Source organism: Pyrus communis, chromosome 13 (genome assembly GCF_041283825.1).
Source record: "Pyrus communis isolate YQ-2024b chromosome 13, ASM4128382v1, whole genome shotgun sequence".
Taxonomy (NCBI): domain Eukaryota; kingdom Viridiplantae; phylum Streptophyta; class Magnoliopsida; order Rosales; family Rosaceae; genus Pyrus; species Pyrus communis.
The window spans coordinates 30,323,607-30,345,906 of NC_142577.1; the positions used below are offsets into that span (position 1 = coordinate 30,323,607).

Sequence of the window (22,300 nt, forward strand, 5' to 3'; positions counted from 1 at the left end):
TAAAACATACGTAATGCTACACTTACAATCTATTTGTATCATCTCTCTAATAAATGTAAGGCTCATCATCGCATGTGGGTCCCATATCTATTAGAGAGATGGTACAAGTAGATGATAAGGATAACATTTTTGAAAACATAGAGCAAAAAACACTAGAGGGCAGCGAGTCCATGAAAAATCACACTTTTGAGAGAGTTTCCTTACCATAACTACATACTCAAGAGGCCAATATAGTGATTACCACTTAATTTCTGTAAAGCATTTAGTATGTATAGTATTTGTATTTGTATTTTGTACAACATTGATGAACTGTGAAAATATTGAAAAGGGTCAATCAATAACCCTGGCTTTCTCTCATCCTAATTAACAACTACAATATTTCTGAACATTGATGAATAATCAAAAAGGCCTCTTGAGCTGCTTAAAATCCATAGAATCAATACACTCCAACCTTTCCCTATGAATGTTCAACGCCTTTAACAAGTCCGTGACCTTGTCTTTGGTCCTCTCCGCACAACCAACTTGCAAAAGTAGCAAGAGCTTCTGAAACGCACCCACTTGAAGGGCCTCCACGAGCACACCTCCGTCTTCCCTAGTCTCGTTCTTGCAAAGCTTCCAAAGAATAGACACGGAAAACTCCGTGGCCAAATCCGAAACCCTAAGTATCTTCTTCACCACAACCGGCATGGTCAAGGCATGAAGGTAGGCCTTTTCCCTGCCTTGCTTGCTTCCGCAAAGTCCGTCCAGCACTCCCAACGCCTTCTCGCAAATGCTTCTTTCGGCATCTACAAGAATGTCTGAAAGCACCGACACCAATCCCAGCTCTACAAATCTCTCTTTGATTTTCTCTTTCGAAAGAGAGGAGGATGATGAGTTGACCATTTGATACATGATGACCAAGGACGCTTTTGTAGAAGTAGGGCAAACTGGTTCTTTGATCAGCTTCACTAGCACCTCCAGAGCTCCTTCGATCTCTGCCAAAGCATCGATCTTCTGATGATCATGATCAGATGAGACAGCGGTCTCTTTGAGCACCAACGATGCGTTTCGTCTTTGTGAGAAATCTCCACTCTCCAAAAACCACACCATGCAACACAACGAAGAAGGCGATCCGAGGTACAAGTTAGCCTCCTTGTCAAGCGGGAAAACCAAAGTCAAAGCAGACAAAATCTCCTCCAAAACGGCAACGTTTTGATGGTGTTGAGAAGTTGAAAATGCATTAAACGCACCCGCTAGAACGCTCCCCGTGCCACTAGCCACAATGCAACGCTTGTTACGCTCGCTTTCTTTCGCCAACTCCTTGATCTTCGCCACCAAAACTTGGCAATCATCCTTGTTCTCATGATGACTCGATGTCGTAATCTTTGATAAAATCTCGGTCACCTGAACCGAACTGATCGGAATGCGAGGGGTGGGAATGCGCTCGATTCCAAAAGACTTTTTCTCGACGCACCAACCCTGTATCATCTTGCGGATGGTGTGATTGGGAATTGGATCGAAGCTTGTGAGGACTTGGTTTGTTATAGGGCACGTGAAGTTGCCGGCTTCAATCCACGTCTCTATGCTCTGACGGTCGTACGTGATCCCGGTGGACAGCGTGACCGGATCCTTCATCAACTCAAGTGAAATTGGGCACCGGAAATGGTTTGGTATGGTCAGCTCCATGTCGCCGGCCTCTCCCTCCTTGGCAGCACCGCGGCCGGCTCTCAGCCTTCTCCATGACAAGGTCATGACAACTGAATTAATGAACTGTGTCTATCTGAGATATCAACGTTGGAATGGTATAATAGGTGGATCGACTAGTACTATGATATATATGTATTGTTGTTGGGTTGGAAATTTGTAAGGATGGATATATATATATATATATATAGTGGTTGATGTTTTTTGTATGATTAAAATATGGACGCGGTTCAAGTTGGAAACTTAGGAAACGTTTATAAAATAGTGATAACTAATGGGTTTTGAATATTTGACCGTTGAACGTTTGAAATGGTAAGAGATGAACAGGAAGTGGTACACCGTCAAAGGAGGAGGTGTCGGGCAATATGTACGTACTGTTTGGAAAAAATCAAAGGTTTGACGCCAGGCCGGTCAACTGGTCGGTGGATTGACCGACTCGGATTGTATCGCATTTATTAAACCTTGGACCAGATCAGCATGTGAGATGAATGGGTTTAAAACTTTAAATTAATTCACTAACTGATGAGATTGGTCTTTTATTAATGTGTTTGATTAGTTTCGCCATTGGGCTAATATATACGCGCATCAAACAAGAACCCGGACTCAAGCTGGTGATTCTTATCGGAGTGGCAAAAAGTATTGATGGTTATGCATTCTAATGCATGTTCGATCTCCACTGATTTCATTCTTCCGTAACTCGCAATCATATTTATGCTTTAAGGTGAATGATAGACATACAGCATGTAGAATTATCAGAGAGACGGGCAATACGGCCCACTTCCAACAACACCGATATTATCTTCAACTTGGTAATTACCACCTGCACAATTCGTCGGGCAATACGGCCCACTTCCAACAACACCGATATTATCTTCAACTTGGTAATTACCACCTGCACAATTCGTTAGATGTGGGGTTTTATCACAAAACAACACCGATATTATCCCGAACTTAGTAATTACCACTTGCACAATCCGTCAGATGTGGGGTTTAATCACAAAAGGTCTCGGTCGGCAACCACGTGGAGTCAAGGGGACTCACCCTACATGCGGGGCCAAGGGACCCACCCATCACGTGACAATACAGTATAGGCCCGCTCTCTGGCTCTGATACCATGTAGAATTATCAGAGAGACAGGCCATACAGCCCACTTCCAACAACACCGATATTGTCCCTAACTTGGTAATTACCACCTGCACAATCCGTCAGGTGTATGGTTTTATCACAAAAAGTCTCGGTATTAGTTAGAGTGAGATTAGGATATTTAAACTATTAGTTTTCTTTTTGTATGATCGATGTGGGATTCAACATAGCATACTGATCAAGACTATGGCTATCTGCCATGAGTGTCAACAAAACCCTAGAAAAAAGGAAAGTAATAAACTACTTGTTTGAGAGAGAGAGAGAGAGAGAGAGAGAGAGAGAGAGAGAAGTTTCGTTTTACTGTGATTGTGAGATTTCAAGGCCAATTCACTAGGTGATTTGAGCCAATTTACAAGGCACCGATTGTTTATAGTCGTGTGAAATGTCACACGAGAAAAGAGGCGGACACAATTGTTGAATATAACAGTTTCATTTTAAAAAAACATTGGGTTGTACTTCCGATAACACACAGTTATTGTCTACACTAAATAAGGAAAACTAATGATAGAATTTGAAAACTTTGAGTTTTAAAAAAAATGATAAAAATGCGTTGTAAGTGAATAGTATTAGGATTAACATTTTAGAGTAAAAATGTGATTTTTTTTAAGTGAACAGTACCAGAAGTTTTTCGTTAAAGTTCCCTACTAAATATCCCTTTCATGTATTTTGGTACCATTCATTTTCTAGTCCAACTCTTTACGCCTAGTGGTTGTACAAAGACGTTTGAACACAAAATTTTCTCCTACTAAACTAACCATATTTTGGGCTCCATTGGTATTGGCATTCTATATATTAAGTACAACACTTTACCGTTATATATTCTGGAGGTGACAAAAATGGATGTTTAAGCTTAGAAAGATAATAACTTACATGGAATAAACAAAGGTTTATGATATGATTTAAGCTGGCCATAGCCTATATAGCACTACTTACCGGCTTTTGTGTTAGGGTTCGTTCGAATATGCTTTTAAAATAATTGAAAACGTTTTTAAAGAAAATAATTTTAGGTTCTAAAAGTACTTAAAGTGTTTTCTGCTGTGCTTCTTCTAGGAAGCACTTTAAGTGTTTTTCTATGATTTACTTGCATCTTTACTAAAAATTGATTCTAAAAATATTTTCACCAAAAACATTTCATTCATTTTAAAAGCACATATAAACGATCTCTTATATTATTAAGATGGAAAATAAAAGCCTCGTGACTTTCGACACAAAACCAACACTCTAACTCGTGAGTTTCATTTTTTATTTTATTTTGTCACGCATAGTATTTATGACAAATGCACTGTTACTGTAACTTTTCTATTTAATAATACAAAATTTTATTTACAAAACGAATCATTCACACATGATATCACGATAGAAACATACTAATTGGGTTTGACAATTTCTTGTAAGACCCGTTAACTAAACACGAAACGACATGAAAGATTTCGACATCAACAAGTTAACGATTCGGGTCTTTACCCGTCGCTCATTAACGAGTTGAATTGTTATTGGATGACTCGTTAAAAACCCGATAAGATGATGTTTATTAGATATAGACATTAGCCATTGCAATTTTTTCCATAACCTGTTAAGTTGACACTAAACGACCCCACTCAATCGGGTCATTATTAGGTCACATGTTAAAAACTTGTTAAGAAAGCGAGTTTATATGATACGACCCGTTAAGATAACAATCATAATATAAAACGACACGAGTACAACAAATACAACCCGTTTATCAGACCTAATACCAAGAGAGAGGATCATCGCCAGATCCTCTTTCTGAGGATCTTGAAGATCCTCCAATCACATTCGTTTATTGTACATCGTGCGGTCAATTTTCATCATGTATTGTTTCTATTCAACTTTAAATAAAAAAATTTACAATAATTTCTGACCGTACGATATACAATGAATGAATATAATGTAAGGATCTCCGGAATCTTCACAAAGAAAATTCAGCGAGAATCCTCACGCTACCTTGTAAATTATTATCAAGCATAAAATATGTTTTTCAACTAAAATTAAAAAAATGGACTAAAACGTCAACGTTGCAGACCTGACAAATACGCCACATAAAGAATTGGAATCAGGAGAACGGCGAGTGATTTGGGGACAAAGTCGAGACATGCGGGATGTGGCCCCCCCTTAAGTCACTGTTGGAGTTGGAGAATATTCTATAACTAGGAAAACAAAACAACATTGTAGCTAGCAAACCGTGTAACATTCTCACTCTTCCGAATCCCTTCTGCTTCTTTCCTCTTCTCTTAGAACTTTTTTTTTTTTTTTTTTTTTTTTGTGTTTTTCTCTCTACAAAAAAAAATTAGGATAAATTATATTTTCATACCTCAGGTTTGGGGTCTATTTCAATTCCTTACAATATCTTCAAAACATTTCACTTCCTTATAACAGCTTCAAAACATTTCACTTTCATACCTTAAGTATTATTTTATTTCAAAATAATACTCCCGTTACATTTTCCATTCATTGATCCACTAAGTACTTACGTGACTAATACATATATACTACGTGGCTGCCAAATATCTACCACATGAAAAAAAAAATATTAAAAAAAAAACCTAAATTGAAAATAAAAATAAATAAAAACCTGAACCCCATTCTCTTTCCCCTTCCCCGCAACCCCCAACCCAAAGCCTAAATCCCATATCTTCTCTGATCCACTCTTCCCTGTTCACCTCCCCGACCCACTTCGTCTTCTCCACCCTAGCACCCCCCTTCTCCCATCCCCTATCATCACCCACCCCTTCTCTCGTCACCAACCCTATCCATCAGCCCCTGGATCTTCTCTGCCTTCACCTTCGACAACACACTGCAGCCACCACGAAGCCTCGAGCTTCAGCAATCCTCGAGTTCAACGACACATTAAAGCCTCACGAAGCCCCGAAATCAACGACTTTGCTGTTGTTCTTCCTCCTTGCTACCTCGCCAACATTAAACTTCTTCCCTACCATGACCCCCATGTGGGTGTCAAAGACAGAGAGGTAACCCCACTCCACCCCACCATTCCTCTATTTTTTTTTCTCTAACCACCAACACTGTAACAACTAATAATCCACTCTTCAGCCAATAGTTGTGCATCATTGCAAACGCACAACCCAAGCCTCTTAATTTCCCACAAATTAATCTCTTACTTTTATTCATTTCTAATTCTAAAGAGAAAGCTGAAGCTTTGAACTAAGAAAATTGGGGATTTGAGATTTCGTCTCCAGGACAACCATTTCGTTGAATTGGGATTTTTTTAGGGTTTTCTCCCTGCAACCCAAGTTTTATTTGCTTCAGAAAGCCATGGAATTTTTCAATCAACGTATGGTAGTTGTGATTTCACTAATTTGTGGTAGCTGGCAGGGCGAAGGTGAGGGTTTAGGTTAGTTGGGAGAAAAGTGAGTTTAGTTGTTTGATTTCTAACGAGGATGGGTGAGGCTACAGAACACGAACCCAGAAAAAGCAATTGTCGGGCTCGGCGGGGATGGCGTCGAGGTGGCAGTTGAGGAGGAGGGAGGGGAGGGAGGGTTGGACACGGTGGCGGTGAAGAGCATTGGAGGTGGAGGGATTTGGGCTCGATGAAGGTGAGGGGGTCGGGAGGGGAGGGAGAAGATGGGTTCTGCGTTTTCTGGGTTTGTTTGGGTTTGTTTGTTTGTTTGTTTTTTTGTTTTTTTGTTTTTGCTTTTTTAAAATAATTTAAATAGGGTAAATATTATTATATTTTAAATGTATAAAAATTATTTTTTTTTATCACATGGCAGACATTTAGCAGCCACGTGACATATATGTGACAACCACGTCAGCATTTAGCATATCAATGGATGGAAAATGTAACGGATGTACTATTTTGAGTAAGAAAGTGAAAATATTTTGAAGATGTTGTAAGGAATTGAAATCGAGTCCAAACCTAAGATATGAAAGTGTAATTTACCCAAAAAATTAATATAAGATATTAGCGTGATTTAGTCATAATATTAAAAAAAAGGAGAAAATGAGAGAGATTAAAAAGAAAGAGAATCCTACTCCTTGTCAAACAGTATCTACTCTAGTCCATGTCGGACACGTGTCGCTCATTGCCCTCGTTTTCCATCAACCATTTATTCGATGCCATTCGTGGGCAAAATCCAAGCGAGGCTGGGCTGTTGGTTCATTCATGCATGCTAGTACAAGATAAATAGGAAAGCATACACGCCCCCATTACATTCGAGTTTGAATAGCTCTCTACGTAAATTAGACTAGTTCACAGGTTTTCTTGGTTCGAGTTCATAGAGGGACGGGTGGACGATAATCGCACCAAGTAGAGGGAAGGAGTTGGTTGCATGGTCCACAATCGTTATGTGTAATTTGTCTCGCCCAATCCTGTATGACATTGACCAAACCCAAAACAACTTTGGGCAAAGTTTTAAACTAGGTTCACAGAGAGGGACAAAATCTTGGATCACATCAAAGGCTTAATCAGCCATCTTCATTAACCTCTGAGACTAATTAAACTATCTTAACATAACAAAGTAAACGACAAATGCATCCCCTGTTCACATCAGGATAATAAGCACAGTAACTACAAGCCATTTGAACATTCAATGTAGCTCTGAACTGCTTTCTCCACCTTTACCGCCCATCCGATGATGTAAACGATTCTGCAAATCCAGGTGGCCGAGTAGGTATGCTGGTTTGGGTGTTATCCCCGCTGGGAAACAATGATGAAGACGACGAAGAATCGTCAAGGTTGCTATTGCCCTCAAAAGCCCGCCACTTCTTCAGTGCTTGTGGTAAGGTCATTTCGAGGTCAATTCCATGCATATCATCAGAATCTTCGAGTTCAGATGGTTTCCATTGCTCAACGAGCGACGAAAGCACATTGACTGCATGACCCATGTCAGGCCTCTGGTAGGGCTCCCTTGCGCTGCAATGCCCAGCAAGCTCAGCGACAGTGCTAATACTAGAAAGAGTTTCCTCATTGAGATCAATGGTTGGATCAATGACATTCCGGAGTGCATCCTTGTTAATGAGCATTCTACGGAACCATGTAACAAGGTGCAACCTCTCCTCTGGTTGGCTTTCATCAATTGCTTTTCTACCCGTGATCAACTCCATCAAGATCACTCCAAAGCTATACACGTCAACCTTGAGTGTCATACGCCCAGTTGCTGACACATAACAAAATTGTGGATTTAGTGCCTTGAATTTTTATTAATCGAAAGACTGTAAGCATAAATAAGTACTGCAAACCATAAGAATTCAGTCAACATGTTAGAGACAACAAATGCTAGGCACAGACACAAGCCATTTCACTCTTTCATATTTTCTTCACATTCCTTGATTTTGAAAATTATGCATGCCAGAATGTCCATGGAAAATCAAAGAATTGGAACATAGAATTTTAGTGCGCAAATGATGCGGTTGATCTAATTCAGTCCTACATGTGTTGACTAGCATATGAAAGTCTCATACTGTCAATGCAATATAACTTGATGCCATTATATTTTCACGATAAAGAATATCATTTTCACAGTTCTGTCCCCTTCACTGATTATTCCAGTGGTTTGCACAAGGAACAATCAGTGAGAGATAATCTAATAGTTATCGTAGTTCATTGAACAATGGCATTTACTGGAATATCTAATCATACATTATAAAGCAAACACCTTGCGCACTTGTAAAATGGAATTTGAAAAGAAGAGCGCGTATAGAAATATTTTACCTGCATACTCTGGAGCCAAATAGCCAAAAGTTCCGGCTAGTCTCGTCTCAATTGAGGCTTTCCCTTCTGGAGCAAGACGAACCAGTCCAAAGTCTGAAACTTTAGCCCGCATATCATCTCCGAGTAAAATGTTCGAAGGTTTAAGATCCCTGTGAATGAAAGTCTGGTTGGCTAAACCGTGGAGATACTCAACCCCTCTTGCAACATCCAAGGCAATGGTCAGCCTTCTAGTCCATTCAAGTGGCTTCAGACCTTCCTCTATCCAGTTGAACAAGTATCTACTAAGAGTCCCTTGAGGCATGTATTCATAAACAAGAAGCCTCTCGTTTCCTTCCAAACAATAGCCAAGAAGTCCAACCAAGTGGCGGTGTCGGACCTTAGTAAGAACTGCAATCTCAGACTTGAACTCATTTAGACCCTTCTCCGCCACCACTCCAGATTCCATCCTCTTCACTGCAATCTTTGTCCCATCATGCAACTCCCCTTTGTACACAGTTCCGAAACCACCTTTTCCTAATACATTATTTTCACTGAAATTATTGGTCACATTTCTCAAAACTTGGATTGAAATGACCATACTTCCCGCCTCAACCACATGAATGTCATTAGGTCCACTACTTGCCGGACTCTTATAGGACTCATTTCCACCGCGATTAACACCAGAGCTAGCAACCGCGATCTTGACTGCATTTTGATCTCCAGAATGACGAGGACGAATAACCAGTGCGTTTGGACTTTGCACTCTGCCAGAATGCTTTCTCTTAAGTAGACAAAAAGCAACAAACCCAACTACAACCAATCCGCCAACACTGCCGATGACAGCCCCAACAACCACCCCAGTCCTAGATTTTTTACCTCCACCTGAGTGCGAGCCAGGCGGTGAATTAGGAGGTGTCGCAGGCGAAGGGGGACCATCCTTAACAATACGAGGGTTCCCACCTGTTTTCACTTGCACAGTATCATTAAACTTGGGTACTTGACCATCAAGTTGATTGTTACTAACATCTATCTCTTGAAGGTTGGGCAGTTGCGTAAGTTCCTGTGGTATAGTACCCGTGAGATTATTATTGTCAAGTCTCAATGTTTGCAAGAAGGTAATCAGAGAATAATTTGTAGAGATCGTACCCCTCAGACCCAGGCTCCGAAAGATGACAACGGTAATGTTTCCTCCATGACACACAATTCCCTTCCAGTTATTACAAGGATCATTCCCTTTCCAACTCTCTGCAAAAACAGTAGGATAACCCATGTCTTTGACGACCGAAAGCAAAATATTGACACGAGCGTCGCAATCAACACCCGGCTTATCACTGCAAAAACTATTTTGCGATGTCATATCCACCTGAATCCCATCGCCAAACTTGGGCATTGGTCCTTGAAGCATATTGTTGGTCAAATTAACAGAAGTAAGGGATTTAAGATTCAACAAAGACGCCGGAACAACGCCGGTGAGCTTGTTATCCCTCAAACTCAAAGTGGTCAAGCTACCTAATTTCAACAAGTCCGGTATTGGACCGGTGAAAAAATTACCATGTAACCAAACTTCACGCAGAGAAGTCATGTTCTGTAACACATCAATAGTACCATTAAGCCTATTGGTGCCCTGTTGACCGTTCAACCAGAGGGACTGAATACTCGAACTCGAAAAACTAGCAGGCAATTCGCCTTCAAGGTAATTGAAAGCCAAATGCAGTTCAGTCAAACCTGGGAAATTGGAACTGGTGAAGATATCGGGGATTCTTCCGGTGATGTTGGTCTCGGTTGCGGAGAATTCCCTCAGCGCTGTGGCGTCTTTGAGAGTGTCCGGAATCTGCCACGCCGCGAAGGGGTTGTGGTCGATGTTGATGCTGTCAAGAGAGGTGAGTCCGGTGAAGAAATCGGAAGGGAAGGACGAGAAGTTGTTGTCGTGGGCGAGGAGGACCTGAAGCGGTTGCAGCCCGGAGAGGCTCGGAAAAGGTCCCGTGAGTTGGTTGTTCTGAACCTCGAGTTGCTGCAAATTTGAAAGCTTTTGAATTTCCGGCGGAAGCGTGCCGGTGAGTTTCTGATTACCCAATTGGATTTTGAAAACCTTGCCGTCCTTGGTGCAACTGACTTGTCCCCAGTTGCAGTAATCGGTGCCGGACCACCCGAGACTGTTGGGGCCGATGCTTTTGCTGATTGCTTCCATGGCCGCTCCGTCGTCGCCGCCGGCGGACTGGGAGTGTGCTGATGGTGAGTAGAGCGAAAAGAACAAAAGCAGCACACCCGGGAAACAACCCCAGAAACCCAGATGGGGGTCCTTCATCTTTCCCGGGAAAATCAGCCCAAAAGTGTAGAGAAAATGAAAAAGGCAGAGGCTTTAACAGAGAAAGAAACGCGGAATAATGCAGGAATAATGGGCGGAGGAAGTGGGCGGAGAATCTGAGAATTGGGCGGAAAATAGGAAGAAGAAAAAGGTGAACGTTTTGAATGATAATTTGATTTACGTGGGAATTTATTTTCTCTCTCTCTCTCTTTCTGTTTTCGATTTAAAAAATTAAAGGGAATAAATGGAAAAGGAAAGAGAAGTATTGGTCGGCTTTTATTACAAATTTCTTGTTTTCGTTTCGAGTAATGTTATTCGTACCATATTTTTATATTATATTTTCATATCATCTTAGGTAGTATTTGATGTAGACAAACACAGTATTTGAATTAATCAGATTTTTAAATTTACTTCATTATTTAATAAACTAATAATTAAGTAAAACTAGTTAATTAAATGATGATTATGGTATACGATGAGTCTTTCTCCTTTCTTTTCTTGGGTTTTGCAAATTTTTCAAATGATGTGGTTGTCCACATTAAATGCCACCTAAGATGGTATAGAAATATGATATAAAAATATGAAATGAATAACATTACTTTTTGATTTTATAATGCACGTATTGCCTGTTTGGAGTTCTCGTATAGTGGACAATCGATATGAGCTTTGCTGTCTTCCATCTCACTATTTGTTTGGTATTATTCCATCTCAATTTTTTGATACACACAATAATTTATATGACACGAGTACATCGTTGTCGTTTTATTTTGTGCTAATATACAATGTTATGTGTTAGTTTTTAAGTTTGTGATGTCGTATGATTGACACAAATCAAGTGATGGTGTATTTGTGTTAGTAAACTATTATTTCGTATTGGTATGGTGAGTTGGTTGAGTAGTGTCAATTTCATTTTTTTTCAATGTTCAATTTTTCTTCTCGTGAATTTAAATAGTTTAGAATATCGTGTTGTTCAGAAATACAATCATGATTTGTGATCAGCAAGAGAAATGCTATTTGGAATTAAATCCTAGTGGATTTGTTAATTGACAAATACTCGGTATGAATGATATCAAAGTAAAATAAGGATGATTTGGATTTTGGAGTAAATAATTGTGTGATTTTTTTGGCCTTTTCTATCTGTAATCTTTGTATTTGTGTGCCGAGTACGGATCAACCCTTTTCTGAGAAATCGGCATTAATCGGGGACTGAAATTTCTAATTACCTTAATTAATTTCCTTAATGCTGAACAAGTTTCTTAATAATTATTTTTAATTCATGGAGGGTCAACTCTTTGACGACCCAAAGATTAAAATAAGAAGGTCCATTGGGCCCAAATCTCCAAATGATCTTTTGCACGGCCTCCATTGGACACTGCTGACAGAAGGTGGATTTTTTTTTTTTAATTTCCCCCTTCAATTTTTTTTTACTATTTTTTGCACAAAGATTCAACCTTCCAAATTTCAAGCGCTAGAAGAAAAATAATATAGCAATTTGCAGCAAATTCATTTGTTCAATATTATTCGTCCATATCTGGTTCATAATCCAGCAATTTTGGTAAATCATGTAACATTATAGCTAATGCTATAATTTGTAGATTTTTCATGTTGAAAAATGAAAAGTTAAAAAAAATTTCAATAATTTGTAAGGAGTTAGATTACTCTTCTTATTGTCAATTGATTTTAAGGTAGAATTTCAAATACTTTTAAGGTGTTACAATTTACAACAGATTTTCAACCTTACAAATAGAGCCTCAGGGCCTCTACTATATATGCCTTGATGCCTGATATTTTCAACATTACAAAAAAAAAAAACAACAAAGCTAATTGGGTACGTTGCTCCAATGATCAATAAATTACCTAAAGTGAACATACTCAAATAAACAACTCAAGTAAACCTCTACACGACTATCACAAACGCAACGAAAATAAATTTGTCACATGAATGATTGACGCAATAAATTCGTATCTACAACTAATACTTGAAGTCTGTTGAAAACTTCAACTTGGCAAATCTTACATATAATGTGTGTGTACGCCACATAAAATATTTGCGTTGGTTTTTCCAATTGAAAACACTATATATTGAATTGCCAAACTTAGAAAATCACTAAACCCCATTTAACCCAAATTATTGCTCATGCGTGTCTATTCTGGTTGACGTGAACCTAGCTCAATCGGCTTGAGTAGTGTGTATCATGCTCTTCCTTATAGGTTAAATATTTACGACATAGAGATCAGATGTCGATGACATACTAAACATTGACAATTTAACAATTTGAGATTTTAAAATTTAATTATTTCAGATATTTTCTCTAATTAAATCATTCAAGAGAATCTTTGAGAGGGTGTCGGCATAAGCCCAATTGAAATTCTTACAAGCCCTCAAGTCCAAAATAATGAAAAGTCGATATGCCCAATGAGAAATCCTGCAGCAATGCAGTGCCTTCAAAAACACCAAAACAGAAGGAAAAAAACAAGGACGCGGCCAGCGTACATGCATTTACTCAACTCATTTACCATCTAACAATCTAATATGATCGAACATGATATTCTCTCTTTCTGATTACATATCTGAGCGCTAGACGGTGAATATATTAAGTAAATGCACGTGTACCGCTGCTGGACCCGAAAAACAAAGGCGTTTTTGAAACCTCTTTCCTCATAAGAAAGATTCAAACAAGGCATACAAAATTATAACATTTACACATTTTGCTCCTCCCCCTTTTCTAAGGATCACCCTACTATACATACAAAGTGGGATATGGAGGTTTGCATTAGTATACATGTACGTGGATACCGAATCAGAGTTAAAAATTTGGTTAGAAATGATTCCTCGAACCTGCATTCAAGCCATTAAGAATCCTCAAAAGTTCTAGGACCAACTCTCAGCGTTCTCTCCGGGAATATCAAAAAATTGCTTGTAACATCCGACCAACGAAGATGTCTGCAGGTTTTGGGTTTGAAGATTCTTGTTATGAGTCACTGCTTGTTTAAGTTTTGAAGAACTTGGCCACTGCTTGATAGAGATTCTCTTCCTCGAAGGGCTTTGAGACGTACCCATCCATCCCACACTTCAGGCACTCATCATAGGTGGCATGAATAACATCCGCCGTCATAGCTAATACAGGCAAATGCCAGTCACCCTTACTTGTTAGTCCTTCAAATCCTCCAATCATCTCAACATTTGCCTTGCTCTCCATCTGCCGGATTCTGCGAGTTGCCTCAAACCTGCAATCAAAAGTCGCATTTATAAATAACAATTCCAATTTGGTCAAGCACAATGGCTAGCCAATGCGTTTCTCACTTCCTAAGAAAGAGTTTGAGAGACTTTTGCTAAAAAAAACATAACGAACGGGAAAGCATCAAAATAAGGGCATTTCGAATCTAGAACGTAATAACTGAAACACCGAAACATACCCATCCATTTCAGGCATTTGAATATCCATGAAGCAAGCATCAAAATTGTGCGGTAATTGAAGCAACGCCAATGCAGCTTTGCCACTATCAACACACTCTACATTAGCTCCAAACTTCTTTAGTGCACCTGCAGCAACTCTCCTGTTTACCAAATTGTCATCAACCACCAAAATTTTCTTCCCACAGAGCAGACTTTGGAGAACGTTAGATCCATGCAGCACCACTCTCCCTGGTTGCCCCTTCTTTCCTATGCCCAGGACCTCTTGAAGACACGCAGCCACCATACTAGCCCTCAAAGGTTTCATGATTACAGTATCCGCAAAACCTGCTGCCCTTACATTATCAGATTCAGCTTGACTAAGATTTTTGGTTGCAAGAAGAATCATTTTTGGCAGCTTAAACGCATGACCGTTCTGTTTCCAGTCCAATTTCTGCGCATTAAGATCATGTTCTTCACCAGAAATCCATGAATCCTTCTCAACTAGAACTATATCTGGCTGGATACTATTCCTGTCATATATAACGAAGTAGTTCAATTCAGCTAATCACATCCTACTTATTTCTAAGTCTACCCTTTTTTTGGTTTTCCAGTCTACCTTTTCATTGGCAGTTAATAAAGATAACATCGAATCGTCATATTGTTTTAGTTTTAGTGCAGTAAATATTGAACTCCTTAAAAACTTTAAAGACATAGCAAGCGTAAACGTACCCGGATGCCACAGAACCATTTCTTCCACATGAAGCAACGGCCATCTTGATGCTGCTCGCAACTTCCACAAGGATTCCAAGTCTCTTCAAGTGGTATTTGGTTACAGTAGCTCTCACAAGCTTTCTATCAACTACTATTGCTCGCAATCCTCTCAAACTAGAAGGTAGATCCTCAGGATTAGGTTTTTTCATGTCACTAAATGCGTTTTTCTGGCACCTCCTAAAATTAGCAGTGAAAGAAAATGTACTCCCAACATGTGGTCGACTTACGAATTTTATCTGACCACCCATCAGTTCAACCAGACACTTACTGATGCTCAAGCCAATACCAGTTCCTCCATAATGTCTAGAAGTTGAACTGTCTGCCTGCATGAAGGGCATAAAAACACGTTCCTGCGCACCTAATGGTATACCAATCCCCGTATCCTCCACAGAAACCATCAACGTGACCTTCTCAGAAGCTTCATCAACATCAGCTCTGTATTCTTCATCAGATACCAGATGCTTAAACATATCCCAACTATTCCAGTCATTAGCTGCTTCACACCCACTTAAAGTTTTAAACTGATGGCCATCGGATGTCAGCACACCTTCATCTGGTCCTCCATTCAAGTAAGTCTCTGACTTCCCATTTATCATCACCTTTGAGGGCTCAGCTAGATGGACTTTGACAAATATATGTCCTCGTTCAGTGAACTGCCAAATGTATAGCACAAACGTAAGTTTTCTATGATCACTAACCTGAGCAGGACAAACCGAAGATTTTATTGAATCCTATTACTGCCTGTTGCTAATAAAGAATGAAAACTTCCACTTACTTTAATAGAGTTACCCACTAGATTTGTAATTATCTGTCTGAATCTCCCTGGATCTCCCATAAAAATTTCTGGGACTTTATCGGAAACAAATACTGCCAGCTTCACATCCCAAATTTAAATCGGAATTAGGAGATTTGCAGATGTAACATGATACTATTAGTTATGACAGTTCAAATTTCACAATTTAAGAAGTATCACCATCACCACCACACAATTTAAGAACTACAAAAACATTGCAGTAACTCTGAGCTGAAGTCATTGAGGCTTACCTCTATACCCTTATTTCTAGTTTTTTCAGAAAATAAAGACAGGACATCATCTAGTATGGACCGAATACCAAATGGAACTTCTTCCAGCTCTAACTTGCCAGCGTCAATCTTTGCACGGTCAAGCACCTCGTTAATTAATGTTATCAACGCCTTTCCACAAGCTTGAGCAGTTCGAGCATAATCCATCTGGGTCGAACTTAAAGCTGTATCTAAAAGCAAGGCAAGCATTCCTGCAATCATAGAAAAATAAAGATTGTACCTCCTACAAGAGTGCATTTTCGGACTGATATATAATGTAATTCTGAAAATAAAATCTTAAAAATAGGGAGATCTATTAGCATACCTAGGATTCCGTTCATGGGCGTTCTTATTTCATGAGAAACAGTAGCAAGAAACTTGCACAAAAAAAGAAGGCAACATATCAAAAAACATGCCATTGAGGAATGAGCAATGTTTGGGGAATGTTGAAAACAGTACCTGGGACTTGGCAACATCAGCAGCTTCTGCTCGAACTTTTAGTTCCTCCATTTCACGGAAATCATCCTCAACTTTAACAATGTGCATTGCTGCTCCATATAAGATATAGCCAACCAATAAACCAATCACAAAGAACAAGAATGCAGTGTTAACCGCTGTCCATGACGTAGGTGCCGTCTGATGATATCTGCTCAAGAAACCAAGTATGTGTTTTAGCACGACATAACCACTCAATTATTCCTTGTATCATTAGTTATTGAATGGTTGCCCTTACCTACATATCATCTGATGCCTTCGGAATGGATCTCCAAAATCCAGCTTGCTTTCATGCAGAAGAGATGTGTCACCATCTTGATATTGGTGACCATACATGATTAGGGGATCAGAAGTGTTTGTAACATCATACACATAAACCTGAATGACTTGATTCCCAGCAAGTTGTCCAAGCAAATTCTCCACTAGGGACTCAACATCAAAGGCACCACCAAGGTACCTGCATTTTATACAGAATCAAATGCACCACCCCATAGGTTGCTAACTTCTGTGGCAGATGCACATGGAACCGGTGAAAGTATATGCAGGTAATAACAACAGCATGCAAAAAGCATCTGAAGAGCGTTTTCATAGTTCTATAGTTGTATGCCGACTTACCCAACGGCCGCCTGGATGCGCTGCTCCACAGTTGGGTTTGGAGGGAGCTTCGATTTGTAAACGGGGAAAGTCAATACAACACCAAGATGATGAGAACCCAGCAGCCTAAATGGACTTGTTAGAACAGCTTTTCCAGTAGCTCTGGCCCTCAAAATGTTTTCTCTGTCCTCCTGCATCATGTAGTGGAAAAATTATAGGTTAAACGAAACGCCTAACGAATGCTCCAATTAATGCCATGGAGTTCAACAAGATAAGCAAAGTGAAAGTAAACAATCCTTTCATACCTCCCCAGACATCATATCAAGTGACTCGATGTAAGAGACGGTTTCCTGCGAAAAAATTACAGGCGCATACTCATCTCGGATGGGCGATGGTTCCCTCTCCATCGTCTTTATTGTCCAACCATGTTGGTTTTCAAACTTTTCCCTATCCGAATCAAGCACTCTTTGTGCATAAGCCACCCCACTTAAAAGAGGCCTCTCGAAGGCGGTTCTGGCAGTGTATTCAGCAAATGTTTCCTGCATTTTCCCCAAAAAAACAAAACCCAAATGACAAACCAGCATTACCACATTCAACCATCATAAAAATAGAGAAACTACTTGTCTTATATCAACCAAATTGTACAATTAGTAAAAGATATTATAGCAAAAAAAGGGTTTTGATCAAAATTAAAGAATAAAACATACCTGATCAATTGCTGAAGGGTTCTTGTAGTAATGGAAGGTGGAAACAAGGATTGCAAGGGCATGCACATGATTAACACTAACACTGAACTGATCCTGCAGCATTCTTGCCCTCTGATCACACATGCTACCAAGAAGTTCTACCCTTCTCACTTTGTTATCAGCATCCATGTATCTGTAGGTTAACCAGCCCAAGAGAAGCATCACACCAACCCAAAGAAGGAAAAGTTTTGGGAACCAAGCCCTGAGAGCCTGCACAAAGGTGTAGCCTTTTTTGGCCCCCAGTTGCTCATTCAACCTCACAGCCACCGAGTGGTGGCTCTTCATCTTCCTAGCCATCAGCATTAAACCAATTTCTTTGATTTTCCTTCTTGTTTCCTCTTTACCCATCTCATATCTTATCTGAAACAAAGGAACCCACTTTCTTAAAAGTGCTTATTTTTCACACTTTTTTTCCGAAAGCATAAGCAAAATATGAGCAAATAAATATCTCCTCCGTGGAGTGTGGGCTTTCTTCTCCCCTCTCTCACTCAAACCCAATTGTACTATTGCAAAAAGTAGAGAGAGAGAGAGAGAGAGAGAGACCCAGAGCTCGAAAAGAAGAATTATTTCTCAATTCAGACACAGCATGGTTCTCAAAAGATGGGGAAATGAAAACAGAGCTCAAATTCCAAAGTAGTCTATTTCTCTCACTCACTCTCTCTCTCCCTAGAAAATGGTCTGTCTCAGGCTGTGAATGCTAAACAAATTTTTTCAAGGAATAAAAAAACACAGAGAGCTCCAATCATGCCATCTCAAAGCGTGAAGCTTAGTTAGAGGCATCCAGACAAAGTAGAAGCACGTTCACTGTTTTGCCTCCCTATAATAATCAAAAACACACACAGCTAAGCTCAGCACACAACACAGAAATGCACACCAACGAGAGTTTCAGAGAGAGAAAGATGGAGAGTTGTAGAGAGAGAAACAAAAGAAATAAAGAAATGGGGTTGCTGAAAGAAACGATCTTTACCTCTACAATTATACAAAGATGGTGGATTGATGCAGTACAATGAATGTATAGTAGAAAAGGAGTTTTGGGTCGTCCTGATCTGAGGATTTTTTTTCATTATTTATGATAGTGTTTTTTTTTTAACTTTAACGAAAAGTTTTTTGTAAAACTTAAAAGTTTTTAAATTATTTTTATTATTATTTTTTTCTTTTCAGTGTGAAATAGTAATTTTTATGGCTTTTTATACTCTGTTTTTTAAAGCAAGCAAACTGAATCGATTTTTTTGGATTTTCAGAGATACGCTCGTCTCCCTTTCTCTACGATCCCACTTTATAAACTAATTTCTCTCTCTCTCTCTCTCTCTCTCTCTCTCTCTCCTCTGTCTACTTTCTTATAATATTGCATTTTGCACTACTCTCCCTCTCTCTCTTCCCTACGTTCTCTTTCTGTTGTTTGCTTTGCTAATTTTTTAAAATGAAAAAATATGGTTCAACCATATGAATTCAACTGAGAAATTATCAGGGGTCTGATGATCCTGACCCTTTAGGAAGGAAACACCCTACATGGGTTTTACCTTTTTTTGGTGCTTTTAAGTTAGGGCTGATTTATATAAAAAAATATGATTTCTGTTGTGTTGTGAAAATAAGTTTATTTTTACTATTTTATGTTTTCAACTTTTTTTCATTCAAAATTATGAAAAGTTGTTTTTAAATATTTACTAAACTTATTTTTTAACTCAACTTTTTTTATACCTATTTTTTATAAAAGTACATCAGTACCAACCCAGCACCTGAGTCCCGGTTTGATGATTCTGACCCTTTAGGAAGGAAACACCCCAAATGGGTTTTACCTTTTTTTGGTGCTTTTAACTTTTAACCAGTGAAAAAGGGATGGATTAAGTAATGATTTGGTACTGCAATACTTTTATAAAAAGTGTGTATCAAAAAAGATGAGCTTAAAAAGATGTTTAGTAAACATTTAAAAAAAAAGCTAAAAACATGAAGCAGCAAAAATGAGTATATTCTTACAGCATAGCAAAAGTAATTTTTTTTCAAAGTACAACAATATCAAAACAGCCCTAAAGACTCTCAAAGGAAGCATAATTGCCCATTTAAACATCAGAAACAGTCTGATATGATGTCTGCCTTTTCTAGTTTTCTTTTAATTTCTTGTGTGAGTGTTAAATCATCCTATAAATATTTGGACACCTTAACTACAACTAAATTGTGATCCTCAAAGAGTGATTTCTGCGGTCTGTTTTTTTTTATTTACTTGGCCGTATTATTGTTTATTTTTAACATTTAAATTGAATAAATTAAAAAAAATCAGATGACGGAAATAATACTTAGCCGTATTATTGTTTCTTCAAATTGGTCAGTTTTGTTATTCTTTCCAGACGTGTGCGATGTGTTATGGGATTAATCCAACCAATTGGGCAGATGGAAGTCCAAAAATCGCAATCACAAATCTTTGGGAAAATGACATTACGAAAAGCCCCGGATCTCATTCCCTGTAAATTACATAAAGCCCCGAACTTCTAAACTGAATTCCGAAAATACCGCACCGGTTTGAGGCAGTTTTGGCTTGGATAAGAAAATTTGGCCGGCGGGTACTGGAATATGAGTATCCATCACGTTAGAGCATCTCCAACAATACTCGTTAAATGATCCAAATATTAATTTAGCTAAATAATTTAATTGTTAATTTGGCTATCCACCAGTTTCAAGGTTAATTTGTTACGGTCCCCCCTCACGGAGGATGGCAAATTGGCAACCTCCACAAGGAGCCCCTAGCTACTTTAGTATTATTTTTTTTTTTCTAAACTTAACAACCCAAGGCCTTTTTCTTTTTTTGAAGCTTATAAACAATGAAATTTTATAATTTTTAATGTGTAGCAAAAATTTAAATTTCTCTATCCTCCTAACTAAATTTATCTAGTTATTGTTCACAAAGTTAAGATAGCTAGTCATTTAGCTAGAGTGTTGAAGTTTGATTTTTCTGCATTTTTTGTTAAAGTAGCCAACCAACCTCATTTCGCTTGGTTGTTGGAGATGCTCTAACGGTCTCTAAATTCAACGTGTTTTATATTTTCTAATATATTATAAATTTTCTATTCAAACAAAAAATATACAATAAAATTTTCATGTAAATAAAAGCGCACAATGATTTTTTGGAGTTTTATAAATAATTTCCTAAACTATATTTTTAAATGATATTTTTATTTCTCAAGTCATAGTTTTTTCTTCAAGATCATAATTGTAAGTTTTGGAAGTAAAAAAAAAAATTGTAAGTTTTGGAGATGAATGTTTTGTTATTAGATTCAGTTGTTAATTGATATGAGAATTGTTTTTGGAATGAAACAAAAGTCCTCACACACGTTTCTGATTTGAAATGATACTTAAATAGTAGTCGATGCTGGTTTTTGCATGGGGACCCTTTCCATTTACCCTTATATTCTATGTTTGAAATATTTTAAGACGAGAGGTCGGGGCTTTGGTTTGTCCTCTAGCAATCGTCAATGGCTATTACTATTAGGTATGAAACTCGTTAAATTTGAGATTTCGAATTTATAAATAATATTAATAACGTGTGAAAAATATAGTTAAATAAGTTAACAAGGGTTTTACAGTTGAAAGCAATATTCCTAACATGAATATATTGTCATTGTGATGTTTCGTACTTGTAATATAATAATAATTAGAGCAAAATTTATAAATTATTAACATAAAACGTGCTTGTCCTTTGAGGCCATCATCTATCTTTTTCTGCCACTCAAAGTGTGTGTGTGTATGTCGGCCATGTCATGTGGTCTGGTAGTGAAGGTGAAGCCCACACCCATCACTTTCTATCCCAAACAAAACAGTCTAATTTTCTTTCTTTGTTCAATTAAATGATCATATCGTGTCCCTCCCTCCCCACTCCTGAGTCCCGCCAATGCCATGCATGCCATGCCATCCCCGTCCCTCACCCTCCCAAGGCCAGGCCAGTCAGTCCTGTCAGGTGCTTCTTCTTCTTTATGGTGGACTCTGAGTGCTCTTTTTTCTTGGCTTTCCTCTCTCTAGGCTCTATCTATCCACCTCGCCTGATTCCCGATCTAGGTAGATAATCGACCTAATAAAAGCATTTCATTTCCATTTCCATTTGCATTTGCATCCCAATGGGAGTCGAGTCGAGTCCCATGCCATGCCTTGCATGCTGCAGCTAGCACTAACAAGTACTGGTACCGTACGCATTACTGGAGTACTACTTCTGCCTTCTGCATGTGTTGTTGTACGTGGTGCCCTAAATTTGGTTTCACTAAGCCATTTGATGCTTTCATTTCAGGTCCCCAGCTAGCTAGCCAGATGCATTATGTTTCGTATAAAAAGTTAAAGAGTATGAAATTCGATGTTTTAACCATTAGATCTTGATTTTTGTATTTTTTTAACTAGGTGAAAATTCATGTTTCATATTGCCCATGATTTTCTAGGATGACCGAGAAAGTTAAGAA

At 38.6% G+C, this 22,300-nt stretch overlaps 3 protein-coding genes across 3 annotated transcripts; all 3 read right to left on the minus strand.

Moving 5' to 3' along the window:
* Positions 1-231: 231 nt before the first annotated feature.
* LOC137738228 (U-box domain-containing protein 21-like) lies at positions 232-1,858 on the minus strand. Its single transcript, XM_068477860.2, has one exon. The coding sequence runs from the start codon at positions 1,729-1,731 to the stop codon at positions 400-402; it is 1,332 nt and encodes a 443-aa protein (XP_068333961.2). The 5' UTR covers positions 1,732-1,858; the 3' UTR covers positions 232-399.
* A 5,406-nt stretch (positions 1,859-7,264) lies between these two features.
* On the minus strand, positions 7,265-10,947 carry LOC137735913 (receptor protein kinase TMK1-like). Its single transcript, XM_068475265.2, has 2 exons — positions 8,516-10,947; positions 7,265-7,961 (listed from the first exon to the last, which is right to left on the minus strand). The coding sequence occupies exons 1-2, from the start codon at positions 10,797-10,799 to the stop codon at positions 7,423-7,425; spliced, it is 2,823 nt and encodes a 940-aa protein (XP_068331366.2). The 5' UTR covers positions 10,800-10,947; the 3' UTR covers positions 7,265-7,422.
* A 2,493-nt stretch (positions 10,948-13,440) lies between these two features.
* On the minus strand, positions 13,441-18,973 carry LOC137736866 (histidine kinase CRE1). The gene is made up of 12 exons (XM_088682525.1): positions 18,832-18,973; positions 17,826-18,224; positions 17,424-17,657; positions 17,140-17,309; positions 16,763-16,981; positions 16,489-16,675; positions 16,355-16,406; positions 16,012-16,241; positions 15,743-15,841; positions 14,926-15,620; positions 14,217-14,726; positions 13,441-14,027 (listed from the first exon to the last, which is right to left on the minus strand). The coding sequence occupies exons 2-12, from the start codon at positions 18,210-18,212 to the stop codon at positions 13,790-13,792; spliced, it is 3,021 nt and encodes a 1,006-aa protein (XP_088538651.1). The 5' UTR covers positions 18,213-18,224; positions 18,832-18,973; the 3' UTR covers positions 13,441-13,789.
* Positions 18,974-22,300: the final 3,327 nt, after the last annotated feature.